The 13,249-nt window shown below is 63.4% G+C and overlaps 3 protein-coding genes across 6 annotated transcripts; 1 reads left to right on the forward strand and 2 right to left on the reverse strand.

The window, feature by feature from the left end:
* Positions 1-691: 691 nt before the first annotated feature.
* On the forward strand, positions 692-4,781 carry LOC104365266 (caspase-1). The gene is made up of 9 exons (XM_033004028.2): positions 692-758; positions 1,185-1,457; positions 1,788-1,927; positions 2,170-2,346; positions 2,549-2,783; positions 2,913-3,065; positions 3,705-3,814; positions 4,178-4,280; positions 4,539-4,781. Exons 1-8 carry the CDS (start codon positions 752-754, stop codon positions 4,268-4,270), a joined length of 1,188 nt encoding a protein of 395 aa, XP_032859919.2. The 5' UTR covers positions 692-751; the 3' UTR covers positions 4,271-4,280; positions 4,539-4,781.
* A 669-nt stretch (positions 4,782-5,450) lies between these two features.
* Positions 5,451-8,126, reverse strand: ABHD11 (abhydrolase domain containing 11). Of its 4 annotated transcripts, none has more exons than XM_042791863.1 (6): positions 8,037-8,126; positions 7,579-7,714; positions 7,329-7,506; positions 6,729-6,940; positions 6,274-6,455; positions 5,451-5,971 (listed from the first exon to the last, which is right to left on the reverse strand). In XM_042791863.1, the coding sequence occupies exons 1-6, from the start codon at positions 8,105-8,107 to the stop codon at positions 5,833-5,835; spliced, it is 918 nt and encodes a 305-aa protein (XP_042647797.1). In that variant the 5' UTR covers positions 8,108-8,126; the 3' UTR covers positions 5,451-5,832. The 4 variants fall into 4 exon arrangements, with proteins under 4 accessions (XP_042647797.1, XP_032858940.2, XP_042647798.1 ...); XM_033003049.2 differs by having other exon boundaries at positions 6,729-6,899; positions 7,329-7,502; positions 8,037-8,125; XM_042791864.1 differs by having other exon boundaries at positions 6,729-6,895; positions 8,037-8,125.
* Positions 8,127-9,253: 1,127 nt separating this feature from the next.
* Positions 9,254-10,416, reverse strand: CLDN3 (claudin 3). Its single transcript, XM_042791550.1, has one exon. It carries the CDS (start codon positions 10,302-10,304, stop codon positions 9,660-9,662), a length of 645 nt encoding a protein of 214 aa, XP_042647484.1. The 5' UTR covers positions 10,305-10,416; the 3' UTR covers positions 9,254-9,659.
* Positions 10,417-13,249: the final 2,833 nt, after the last annotated feature.

Raw genomic sequence — 13,249 nt, forward strand, 5'->3', positions numbered from 1 at the left:
TCCCTGTTGTTGGCTTTTCTTCTGCCATTCCCACCCAGGTCTCACCTTACACTCAACCTGCCCTGCGAAACAGCCCTGCTAATATGGTTATGAGGCAACCTCAAGATGTCTTACAGTCCAGATTTTACATTTCAGGAAGGCTCTTCTTTCCCACCCCCCTGCACCTGTGGGATGGAGACAGGGCCGGCAAAGCCTTGGGTGGATGAGGATGCTGCTGCCCGAGGCGGTGTCTCCCTGCCAACACCCCCAGACCCAGACAGGGCCGTGCGAGGAAGGGATGAGCCGAGTTCAGCCCCAGACAGGTCTGGAGGGTTTTGGGGTGTGTAGATGAAGGGGATGTCAGTCCTTGGCAGAGGATGGATGCCTCTGCCTGGCCCTGGGGCTGCGAGCTGTGAGCGGAGCTGCCCTGTGCCTGGCTCTGAGGGGTGCAGGAGGGCTGGGGGCCATTTCACCCCATTGGTGCTGGGGCCAGTTTCATGATGCCCCAGCATCACAGGGATGTGCTGAGCATCCCTAGGAGGAAATCTGAGCATGGCTGCAAAGGGCGCAGGGGCTCTAGCCCCACGCTGGGTGGTCTCACAGACATGTGCTGGGCTACAGGTCACCTTCAAGGGCACTTGGGGTAGGATATGGCAATGGCCCAAGGGCTGAGCCTGAGCGGGAACAGGAAGTGACAAACATTTGCTTTCATTTTCCATCCACAGCAGAAAAAGCTTCGTGTCTGCTTCGGCAGACTGGGGATTGAGGGTTGATGGCGGGTGAGTATGACCAGTGGTGCTGGGGCTCGGTGGTGGGATGAGGTCCTGTCCAGGTCCTGCCTGGGTCCTGCTCGCCCCGATGCACAGGGACACAGCGCAGCGTGCTGGCTGGCACCTGGAACACTGCATCCCTGAGTAGCTGGGGTCCTGCTCCTCAGAAATGCGTCCCCTGGGTCACTTTCTGTGGGCACGTGGGAAAAGGGGGAAGTGGGCGATGGCAGGGGAAGCCCCCAGCGTGGGCGATGAAGGAGGGGAAGCAATCAGGATAGATGGTGGGGGAGGGATCTGCAGCTGGGGTGGGGGTGCAATAGGGAAGTGGGCAGCACCCAGAGGAGGCGATGGGGAAGAGGAAGCACTTGCAGTGGGCAGTGGGGCAGCAGGAGCCATGGTGTGGGGACTCGGGGCACTGATGGGGCTGCCCTGCAGACAAGGTGCTCCTGAACGTGAGGACAGCCTTTGTGGAGCGTGTGAGCAAGCCAGTGATCTCTGGGCTGCTGGACGACCTGTTGGCCCAAAGGGTGCTGAACCTTGAGGAGGTGGACGAGGTGCAGGAGAGATACTCGGTGCGTGCCGACAAGGCCCGCTGCCTCATCGACAGCGTGCGCCTGAAGGGCCTCAGGGCCAGCCAGGTCTTCATCGACAGCCTCAGGAGACGCGATGGCACCTTGGCGGAGCAGCTGGGTCTGGCCGCTGACTCAGGTGAGAGATGCGGGGTTGTGGTCCGGCCCCGGCCGTGCTGGGGCTCGCGGCGCTTCCAGCAGGATGCTGGAGTGGGGCCAGGTCCTGGTGAGTGACCAAGGCCTGAAGGCAAAGGGCAGTTGGGTGTCCCCGGTGCCACTGCTCTGTGGCACTGAGTGCCCCTTGCCATGCAGCGACAACAGGGCGCTCTCGGGGGTGGCTATCCTCCGTGGGGCTGAACAGGGACCCCCCGAGGGCAGAGCCCAGCTGTGCTCGCCTGCCTGTGCCCTACAACAGCCTCTTCTTGCTGCAGGCACTTCCCAGTATAACTGTGGAGCTTTCTGCTTGCAGGGCCCACCGGTGCGCAGCTGGCCTCCTCCGACACCAAGGCCCTCCTCCCTGAGCCCCCCGTTGGCGTCCAGGGCCAGCAGTGGATCCGGCAGTGCTCCCTGAGCGAATACCAGCACATCAGGGACACACAGGGTGACCAGGTGCTGCAAGGCAGAGGATATAAATGGAGGGCTGGAGCGTGGCCCTGCCAGAGCAGGCAGAGGCTTGCCGAGGGGAGCCAGGGTCCTCACTAACCCAGGAGCAGGGCAGGAGATGTGGGGAGATGCCCCAAGGTCAGGGAGATAGGGTCACTGCACCTGTGGGCCTTCTCTATTAGCTGCCTCCCAGGAAAAGCCCCCTGCACCCACCCACTGCTGAGCACGGACTCCCTCTGTCCTCACAGATCTATCCTATCTATCTGTCACGGGAGACGCGAACCCGTAGGGCCCTGCTCATCTGCAACATTGAGTTTGACCACCTGAGCTGGCGGAAGGGGGCTGAAGTGGACGTGAAGGGGATGACAAAGCTGCTGGAAGGGCTGGGCTACGCGGTGGACACCCATTGCAACTTAACTTCCCAGGTAAAGTACCGCACCAAGCATCTGCCACCGGCCCTGGGGAGTGGTGCAGAGACCCTCCCTGCATGTGTTGGTGATGGGGGGCTCAGGCACCACAGGGACACCTCTGTCCCCAGTGGCAGTGGCTCCTGCCCACAGCTGGGGGCTGGGTCTCCACACAGCTGGTCACAGGTGGCTGATGTTCCTTCCTTGTGATGGTTCGTAGGAGATGGCTACAGCCATGAAGGATTTTGCAGACCGCAAAGAGCACTGGACTTCTGACAGCACATTCCTGGTCTTCATGTCCCACGGGGTCAGGGCTGGGCTCTGCGGCACCAAGAGCAGAGACGAGACCACAGACATCCTTTCCCTCGACACCATCTATGAAAAGTTCAACAACAAGCACTGCCAGGCGCTGCTGGGCAAACCCAAAGTGGTCATTATCCAGTCCTGCCGTGGAGGTGAGTCCCCGCTACGAGGTGCCTGCGAGGCAAGCGAGCTGGCCAGGCTCTCCCAGGGCACGTGAGCCCTAAGCACAGGCTGGGGACAGGACACCCCATCATTGCTGATGGCTGGCTCTGCTTTCCCAGGCATCATAGGATCTGTGATGGTGCATGACTCCGCAGACCCTGCCATGCCCACTCCCAGCTCAGCTCACACAATCCCTGCAGGGCTGGAAGATGATGCAAAATGTGAAGTCCACCTGGAGAGTGATTTTGCCACTTTACATTCCTCCACACCTGGTAAGCAGTTCCTGGAGATATAGTTGCTCTGCCTGAGGGCAGGTGGACAGGATTCCCATTCCTGAAGCCATGGGTCTCCTCCACTCCTCCTCCTCCTCAGGGTGGTTTGCCAGGGGTCCCCTCCATCCCGTGACCACTTGGACACTGCTCCAACAGCCTCTGGAGAAGGCAGTGTCCCCCGATGCCAGGGTACAAGGCTGTTCCAGGACACCCACAGATCCCTCTTAGCGGCACCGGGGCTGGAGCTTTGTGCCCCTGCCTGGCTGCCTTCCTTGGCCCTGGCTCCAGCCCTCCCCACCAGCTCTGCCTGCACCCCCTCCCCAGACGACTTATCTCACCGCAGTGGCTGGTCGGGGGAAATTGTCTTCTCCTACTGGGTCACAGATGGCTCCAAGGCTGTGCCAGCTTGGCAGCTGGCATGGCTGAGAGCATGGGAGAGCACAGTGGCTTAAAGAAAACATTCACGTCACTTCTGTCTTCCCTGGGATGCCCTGTCCTTTTCCCATGCTGTGGGTTGGATGGGCCAAATGAATGATCTCAGTGAAGGTGCCCCAGGCTCCTGCTCCAGCACCCAGTGTTAATCACTATTGCAGTGAGGGACACCAGGGAAATCACACTTGGCATCTTCCGTCTCCTCAGATACTGTTTCCTGGAGATGCCCAGTAAATGGCTCCCTTTTCATCCAGTGCCTGATAGAGCAGTTTCGAAACCATGCCTGTGACAGCGACTTGCAGGAGATCTTCCGAAAGGTGAGGCATTGTAGTTAACTACATGTGCGCTGGCAGATGCAGATATGCCAATGGTCAGAAATACTGCTCAGAGCAGAGCTTGAGCCAGGGCAGGCCATTTCTCAGCAGGCCCCTTGGGAGCAGGCTCTGTCAAAAAGGGGTCTGGTTGGGCCTGGGAAGTCAGCTGGATCTCTGGAGGCATCCGCACCCTGCCATGTGGTGGGCAACGCACAAGCCCAGCATGTCAGTGCAGCCCGTGGCATCCCTTGTGCCATCAGACACATGCCCGGAGATGCCCTTGGGGATGCCTCTTGGCTCCCTGCACCCTTCCCACGCTGGGAATGGAGCTGCTCTCATTTCCCCCTGCTGTCTCTTTCATCCCAGGTCCAACATTCCTTTCGAAAATTCCCTCGGCAGTTGCCATCACAGGAACGGACTACAATGCTCAGAAAGTTTTACCTCTTCCCAGGCCACTGATCTGCCCATGGTGAGTCTTTTCACCTCATGTGCCCCAAACCCAGTACCTGGCCATTGGGGAGGAGTGGGGAGGAATTGCCCATCACTCCTGGGCTCCAGACCTTGTGGCTTGGACAGGATATCCAAAGGACTTGTGCTGGTAGCTGGGGCCGGGCAGTGGCCTGACTCCATCCCCATCTCCCACCTGGCCATAGGAGAGACAGGCGCTCAAGGAACTCGTTTCGGTAGCCCGTGTCTCAGGAGCTTCTTGGTCTAATGTTCTTCACAGGTGAAAAAATAATACGTTGACAGCAAAAGTGTTTGAATTTGGGAGTAACACAGCAGAAAGCTCAAGCTCAAGGTGAACGCAGCCCTGCTCCAGAGAGATGCACCTCTTCAGAAAAGGAAAGGCCAAGAGGAAAAGCCAAGAACAGCTCTGTAGAAACACAGTGAACCTCCAAACCAGCCACTTGTTCCCCCTCTCCTAAGCAATTACAAACAGACCTGGAATAAAATAGTCCTTGGCCTCCTGTCCTCTCTTCCTTTTGTGGCCTCCAGACAATCCCAAAATGAGCAAACTCTTCCCAGAGAGCAGCAGAGACACCTGGCTTTGAGACACCAAATGCAAAGCTGGTTAGTGTCTCTCAACTAGCCCGGTTGAGACAGAGATGATCCATCACTCCCAGAGCCGCTTCCACCCTGGCTCTGGCTCTACCCGTTGCCTAACAAAGAGATTTTCACAGCAGACGGCACAGCTCCTCTGCCTTTAGCCTGTGGTGGGTGGTTGTTACAGCCAGCAGTAGCTGCTGTTATGTTGGACACCGAGTAGGTGGGAGGTGAGAAATCAGAGGGAGCTGAGGGAGGAGGGGATGCCCGCCTTTCGGGGCAGGCTGGGCAGACCTGCTCCAGAGGGATTTCCAGGCCCTCCCCTTGGAGGCTTGCAGCATCTCCTTGCTCAGGAGGCAGCTCCCCCCACTCCCCGATCCTCTCACTGTCCTTGAGGCAGAGGAAGGACACGATTCCCCCTGGGAGCCACAGATCTTGATACCTGCATCTTATGCTCCCTGCTCCCGCAGCTCTGCACATTATGAGCCCAGCCCAGTCGCTGCCTCCCCCCAGCATCCCTGCTGGTAAGCAAGAGCCCCTTCCCCTGCCCACCGCCACCCTCCCTGTCCTCCACAGCCACATCCAAACCATCTTCTGCCTTGGCATGGATTCTGCTTTATTGCACATTCTGCAAAGTCACAGCCAGATCCACAACCAGGTGGTCTGGCAGCAGGAAAATGAGAGGGCTCTCCTGCCCCCTCCCAGTGTTCGAGACACTCCAGCGCAGGCAGGACAGGCTGTGTCCTGGACCAGTGCCACCCTGAGACCCTGCGAGGGCAGCAGGAGAGCTTGGTGGGACGGAGGTGCCTCTCCGCTCTGGCTCCAGGCGACCTGGGGTGGGAGAAGGCCTTGCAGGCAGGATCATAATACAAAGTAGGCAGCTGGTCCAGGCCGAGCCCCTTCTCACAGAGCCCCACGTCACTGCCTGGAGCTCCTCAGGTCCTACGCGGTGCTGGCAGAAACCTCGGTCCCCAGTGCTATGGTGGTGGCAGGAAATTGAGGACAGCAGTGATGAAATCTTCAAATTTATCCTGATGGACTATGTGGCCTGCACCTTTGATGTACTGGACATCTGCCTTGGGGAAGAGGCGCTGGATCTCCGGGTAGTCTTTGGAGCTGCAGGACAAGCGAACACACCACGGGAAGCATGGTCAGAGGTCCATCCAGGTGCCTTTCCTCACACACCACAGGCAGAGGAGAATCCCACATCTAACCATGTCCCCTTCCCCGCTGGGAAAGCCTGGGGCTTCCCCCAAGTTCCCCCTCATTCTCCAGCGCATCAGTGTCACCGGCTGCTGGAGGCACAGAGCTCACTCCAGGACTGTCCCCATCTCAGGGCCTTCTTCCCACCCTGGAGAGCTGCAGAAGAGCACAAGGGGTCAAACCACAGACTTCAAACCGCTTTTCTCCAGTCCCACCTGATATAGGGTGAGTTAGATCCTCCCAAGAAGAGCGCAGGGCCAGGATATGGCTCGTGGAAGACAGGGAAGTTCATTATATCTGCCAAGTGGTGGGAAATAGCCTCCAGGTTCACCCGCCAGGTGTAGTGGCCTTCCACCTCCACCAGGTTGGTGAGGAGGAACTGTCTCAGCTGTGGGAGCTGCCACAAAAGGGGATCGTACGCTCCTCAGTAATAGCAACAAGTCCTCAAGATGTCCCAGCACCCTCCATCCTCCGCTCTACCCCCTTCTGCCCATCTCCCATGCCGTCACATTCCCCATCACCCCTGCAGCCTGGGTGAAATGTCCTCCAGCTGCCCCGACAGTGGCGAGTGAGCAGGGGTGGAAAAAGTCTTGTGGCCCTAAAGCTCTGTGCTCCAGTCATAGGGACAGGCTGGGAGCTGAAACCCCATCCAAGGAGCAGGATTTCCTACCTGGACCACGGGACGCAGCTGATCGTCAGCCAGCTGGCGGGCCGCAGAGCGGGACAGGCCATCCGGGATCTTCACCAACTTCATGGCAGAGATGTAGGCAGAGAATTCAGAGACGGGTGTGGATGAGACGGGACTAATGTCTACGGAGATGAGGCGCTCCACCAGGTCTGGCTGGGGACACAAGCAGGATGGATGGATGCCAGCTGAGATCTCTGTAGTGGGACCAGGCATGGGGCTCTGCTCCCACCCAGACTCCATGGAGGCTTTTAGCTCCCTCCCGCCTCAGCAGAGCACTCCACGTGCCCTTTCCCAAGCCCCTGTGTCTTGGCACAGGAGATCTCCAAGCTCCCTTGCAATCAGTGCTGGAGAGACAGGGCAGAGCATGGGCTGGCAGGCAGAGACTGGCTCCTGCTCCCACAGCCCGGCTTAGAGCTCTGAGCGGGACAGCACCTCCGACCATGATAGAGAAAAAACACCCTCTGCGGGGCTGTGGGCAAGGCCGGCACCCGTAAACAGCCCCCCACGGGTGTCACCCCCCTTCCTACAGCCTCCCACCCCGGGAGCACCCCCCGCCAGCCCCGGGACCCTGCGCCTGCTGACCCGCTGCAAGGCCAGCATCATGGCCGTCTTGCCCCCCATGCTGTGTCCCAGGAGGATGCACTTGGTGATGCCCAGGCGGGTCAGGAGGTGCTGCACATCCAGGCTCATGGCTTCGTAGGTCATCAGCGGGCTGTGGGGGCTGTCGCCGTGGTTCCGGGCATCTGGTGTCAGCACCTGCCTGGGCAGGGGGAGCGTGTCACCCCGCTGGTGGGCACCACCTGCCCGTGACCCCCCCACCCCAGGGCCTCACCTTGACGCTGCCGCGGCGCACCAGGGTCTTGGCCACCGTGCTGAAGTTGCCGTGGCTGCCGAAGAGCCCGTGGAGCAGCACCACGGGCGGCCGGTCCCCACGATCCCCAACCTCCACGTGGGCCAGCGGCACGGCCCTGCCGGGGAGAGGGTCGCCTGGGGGCGTGGCTTGGGCGCGGGGGTACGTGGGGGGCGTGGTCTGTGGGCGGGGGCGTGGCCAGGGCGAGGGGGCGGGACAAGGGCTGCCCTGCTGGCAGGGAGGGTGGGGCGGCGGAGGCTAGGGGCGGGGCCACCTCCAGGGGGCGGGGCCCAGCCCTCGGTGGTGAACCGCATCAGGGGGCGGGGCTAACAAGGGGGGCGTGGCTCACCCCCGGGTAACGGGGAATTCCCCCCCACCTCCCTCTACCGCCTCTCGGGACCCCTCCCGCCGCCCCGGCCCCCCGCGCGGTGGCCCCTTACGTCACCACGGAGCGGGCGGCCGCGGCGGCGGGCGGCAGGCGGGGGAGAGCGCGGGGCAACCGGCGGAGCATGATGGCGGCGGGGGCGTGACGCGAGTGGCCCCGCCCCGCTGCCCGGCGGCTGGGCGCCCCCTGGTGGCGGGAGGGCCGGCCTCCGCCTTCCTCCTCTCCTCCTCCTCCTCCTCCTCCGCCCGCGGGGCGTCTGTGGACGGCAAGGTCACGGCCCGCGGGCAGCGAAACGGGGCCGTGTCCCCGTGTGTCACCCCCCCCCCAACACACCCACCCACCCCCGGTGCCGGCGGAGCCGCGGGCCGGGCAGAGCCGGAGCCGGGCGGGCCCGCCCTGCCCCGGCGCAGCCGATCGTTATCGCGGCCGCCCGCGGGCAGCCAGGCGTGCCGGGGAGCGGGGCCAGGCGGGGCCCCCGGGGGGGCCGGAATTTGAGCCGGGCGGATCACCTGCCCGCCGGCGGGGCGGCGGGATGCTGCGCCGGGACAAAGCGCCGGGGCCCCGCCGGCTGCGGGAGGACCTGAGGCCGAGTGCGACAAAAACCTCCGGCGCAAACGGGCAGCGGTTTTCCCCCCCCCGCCCCCCCCCCTCCCCGAGCCGCTCCGAGCCCCCCCCCCCCCCCCCCCGGGCGGGCAGCGGCGGGGCGGGAGTTCGCTCGGTCCCCGGTAGCGCAGGATCGGGCCGTGCACCTGCAGCGGCTCCTTCCCGCTTTGTCCCTGCCCGCTGGAGCGTGGCGGGGGGGGGTGTGTGTGTGTGTGTGTGTGTGTGCGTGTGTGTGTGTGTGTGTGTGTGCGGTTGTGCAAGGGCGGCCTCGCCCCAGCCGCCGCTCTTCGGGGCGGGGAGGGGGGCAGCACCCCGTGTTCCCCCCCGAACCAGACTTTGGACCGGGCGAGCAAGGAGTGCCGCCGCCGGGTTTCGGTGCCCGCTCCGCTGCCGACCCCCTCCCCCGCGACGGCTGCCCCCGAAACGGGCGGGGAGGGGGGGGCGGTCGCCCTCCTCCCCCCCTCCCATGAACAGAGACCCCCGGGGAGTTGGGGGGGGGGCTGTGGCGTGAGATCCCCGTCCCCAAATCCGCTGCTGCCGGGGTGCTGCCGTAGTGGAGAGTGTGGGGTGGCTCCTGGGGGGGGGCGGTAGCCCCAGCCCCCCCCCCCACTCCCTGTACCCGGTGGGATTCTGCCCCCACCCCCACCCCAGCTCCAAGGATACTCGGGCTACCAAAACAGGACACGTTTATTGACAAATGTAACCGGTACAGACCACGCGTAACAGGGACAGATGGTGCCTGGCCGGTGGCGATGGGGGGGGGGGGACACACACACACAGAACACCGGGGGGGGCCACCGTCCCCGTCCCTGTCCCCATCCTGTCCCATCGGTGTGGGCAGGGGCACGCCGGGCGCCGCTTCTCCTGCCGACCCGAAACCGCCTCTTGTTTAACCGAAACCGTCTCTATTTACACAGCCTGGCCCTGACCCCGCGGCTGTCCCCGTCCCCTCCTTCGCGCCCCCCCCCGCCCCGGTGCCGCCATCCCCGGTCCCCGTGGAGGGTGATGAGGATCCCAGGGGATAGGGGTGGGGTGGGTGGGTTGTTGGGGGGGTGCCGGGGGGTCCCAGGGGAGCTCAGACATAGTTCCTCTTGTCGTAGCTGGTGACGGCGGAGCGCGGGGCGGAGTAGGCCACCTTGCCGGTGGGGTACCTGTCGTCTTTGGGGGGGCAGGAGCAGCAGAGCAGGGACCCCCCCAGCATCAGGAGGGCCGAGGCTGCCCAGCCTACGTAGAGCGAGGTGCCCAGCTCCCGCTTCTGCGCGTCGAGCACCAGCGGGTTGTAGAAATCCCGGATGATGGTGTTGGCCGACCAGGAGACGGGGATGAGGGTCATGACGCCGGAGAGGAGGAAGATGACGCCGGAGACGATGGTGATCTTGGCTTTGGTGCTCTCGTCCTCCACGCAGCGGGTGCACTGGGCGCCCACGATGGCCACCAGTAAACCCAGGACGGCCAGGACGATGGCCACCACCAGGAGGGCGCGGGCGGCTTGCAGGTCCTGCGGCAGGGCCAGCATCGAGTCGTAGACCTTGCACTGCATCTGCCCCGTGCTCTGCACCACGCAGTTCATCCACAGCCCTTCCCAGATGATCTGGGCCGTCACGATGTTGTTGCCGATGAAGGCCGTCACCCTCCACATGGGCAACGCGCAACAGATGATGCTGCACAACCAACCCAGCACCGACAAGGCCACCCCGCCGATCTCCAACCCCATCGACATGGTGGCCGGTTCGCTGTCGCGCTCCGAGAGGATGGCGGAGAAGAACCCACGGACCGAAACCGTCGCCGTCACCCGTCGCTGCTTGCAGCCCTTGGGGGATCGGCTTACACCTGGGTGCACCTGCGCTTATAAGGGCTGGCGGGGCCAGCTCAAGCGCCCGCCCGGGGTGGGGTTTCGCTGCTGGACGCTCCTCTCTGCTCCTCCGTCACCGTCACCCGCGTCCCACACCCTCCCCTTTGTTTGCAGAGATGGCGCCGGTTACCGGAGAAGGGCGGGAGGGGGGGGGAGAGACGTTACCTGCCACGGCCATCCCCTTGGTTTCAGGGTGATGGATACCAGGAAGCACAACCACCACGCTGATTCAGACTCACCGAACCCCCTTGGGGACCTGGAAATCCCTCAGCTTTGCCATTTCCCCCCCCCGCCCCCACCACAAAGTGCCGGCGGGTCAGGGTTTGGTTTATTTCTGGAGCGTCTTATCAGTGCTCACGTTTAACTGGGGTTTGGCAAGCGCCGGGCACCTTTGCATCGCCGTGCAAAGTGCAACCCTTTCACCATGCTGTGATGCTTGTTCTTCTGGCACCACTGTCCCAGGGGACCCATGGGTGCTCCCTGCCTGGCAGGGTGGGAGCAGGAGGTTTCCACCCCCACCCACCCCCCCCCCCCCCCGGCCCAGCTCCCTCCTGCTCCCACGCTGCTGGGCAGGGAGCACCAGCGGGGATCCCCAGACCGGATGATAAATATCTTTACTCATCCTGCCCATATATTTTGGCCTTGAAGGAAGCACCAGATAACGCACGGAACCACCCTGGCAGCGTCACCCCATCAACCTGAGCGGGCAGCCAGTGAGGGGGAAACAAGACGGGTGCAGGCAGGCTGCCGGCAGCCACGCTCAGACCTGGCAGCAGCAGCCCCACGGCTGTGGGGTGCATGTGTCGTGTCCCCCCCCCCAACCTTGCATGCTGGTATTTCCAGACCCCCACCCCCCCTTGGAATGTGGTTGCTGGCCCCCGCTGGATGCAGGCTTGCTCCTGCCTGTTCCCTGCCTGCGCCAAAATCTCCTCTACAACTTATTAACTACTCAAGAGGGCGGCGGGATGCTGGCAGCCGGTGTGGTGGAAGGAGCCCTCCCTGCTCGGGCACCTGAGGTCTGCGGTGGTGGGGGGGGGATCCCTGTGTCCACCTGGCTGTGCCCTGCAGCACCCTGACACCCTGTAGCCAGGGGGGTTCAACTTCATTTGCCCCGCAGCACCCCGAAACCCTGTATCTGGCTGAGTCAGCTTCTGCTGCCCTGCAGCGACCTCAACCCAAACAGCCAGTGGGGTCAGGTTCTGCCACCCCACAGGACCCCAACACCCCCTATCTGGCTGGGTCAGCTGTTGTCACCCCAGCACCCAGTATCCACCTGGGTTGGCCTCTGGCCCCTTGCAGCACCCTGTATCTGACCTCCACCACCCTGTGACACCCCGATATCTGATACCCAGCCAGGTTAGCCTCTGCCAACCCATGGCATCCCAAAAATATCTTGTTAGGTAGGCTTCTGCCACCCCAGTGTACCCTGATCACCCCCACAAGGGCACCTCAAGCCCCCCACAGCCAGCCAAGGTTAGTGGCTGTGAGGGTATCCGGGGGGTGACCCCGTATGTGCTGCAGAGGGGCAGCCCATGCAAGCAGCAGCCCAGGGCCTTGTGCCCTTGCCTCTGGGGGGTGCTGGGGGTCCCGGCCCTTGGGGGCACTTTGGGGTGCCCACGATGCCACTGCTGCCAGCAGGTGATGGTGGGTACAGGGTCAGGCCTGCTGGGCTGCTGCTGACAAGACACCGCCACCCCCAAATTGAGCAGAGTCTGGGCTGGCCAAGGGCCCCCCAGGTCGGCAGGCAGAGGTGCCGGCAGCGCACGCCTCAGGCAGGGCTGTGCCAGCTGCCCCGGGGTGCAGGGTCTCTGTGTGTGTGTGTGTGTGTGTGTCTGTCTGTCTGTCTCTCTCTCTCACCCCCTCTGCCGGCAGTGACACCCGGAAACGCAGCTGCACACGCAGACAGACAGACAGACAGACACGCACACACACACAGGCGCCCAGACAGAGGCGAACAGGCACACGACGGCGTTACGGGTGCACACACGCGCACCCCACGGCGCCCACGTGGCTGCGGGTACACCATCACGTGCACCCACAGCTGCACAGACACACAGGGCTGCAGGGGCTGTGGGGCAGGGGGGGGTACCCCAGGCAGGGCTGTGGGGCAGGGCGGGTACCCCGAGCAGAGCTGCGGGGTGGTGGGGATACTGCATGAAGGGGTGTGGGGCAGGGGGGCATGCCAGGTAGGACTGCAGGGCAGGGGGGGTACCCCTTGCAGGTGTGTGGGGCAATGGGGGGTACCCCTTGCAGGCGTGTGGGGCAATGGGGATACCCCAGGCAGGGCTGTGGGGTAGGGGGAGATACCTCAGGGTAGGAATGTGGGGCAGGGGGGATACCTCATGGAGGGGTGTAGGGCAGGGTGACACCCCAGATAGGGCTGTGGGGCAGTGGGAATACCCCAAGTCTGGGTGTGGGGCAGGGGAAGAGGGGGATACCCCAGGCAAGTGTATGGAGCAGCGGGGATACCCCTGGGGGTAGGGGCTACAGGGGCAGGGATGGGGTGAGATGGGGCAGGCAAAGCGCCGCAGCCCCCGACCCTGCAATCAGAGCCCCACACGCCGCGTCCCCATTTGGTCATCCCAAATTGCCCAAAGTACAGGCTGCGCGCCGTGCCGTGCCGTGCCGGCCTGGGGCAGCCGCCGCTGCCTGACTCATGACGGAGGAAGGGGCAAATCACCGGGGTTTCGGGGTGCCGGCCGCCGCCGCGCGCATCAGGACGCATTCTTGTGGCGAGCAAACCGGCTTGCTGGTGTTTACCGAAAACAGCTGAGCGGGGCCAGCATCCCCACGGGGCTCCTGGGAGCATCCCC

Source organism: Tyto alba, unplaced genomic scaffold, assembly GCF_018691265.1.
Source record: "Tyto alba isolate M040663 unplaced genomic scaffold, T.alba_DEE_v4.0 Super-Scaffold_19, whole genome shotgun sequence".
NCBI classification, from domain to species: domain Eukaryota; kingdom Metazoa; phylum Chordata; class Aves; order Strigiformes; family Tytonidae; genus Tyto; species Tyto alba.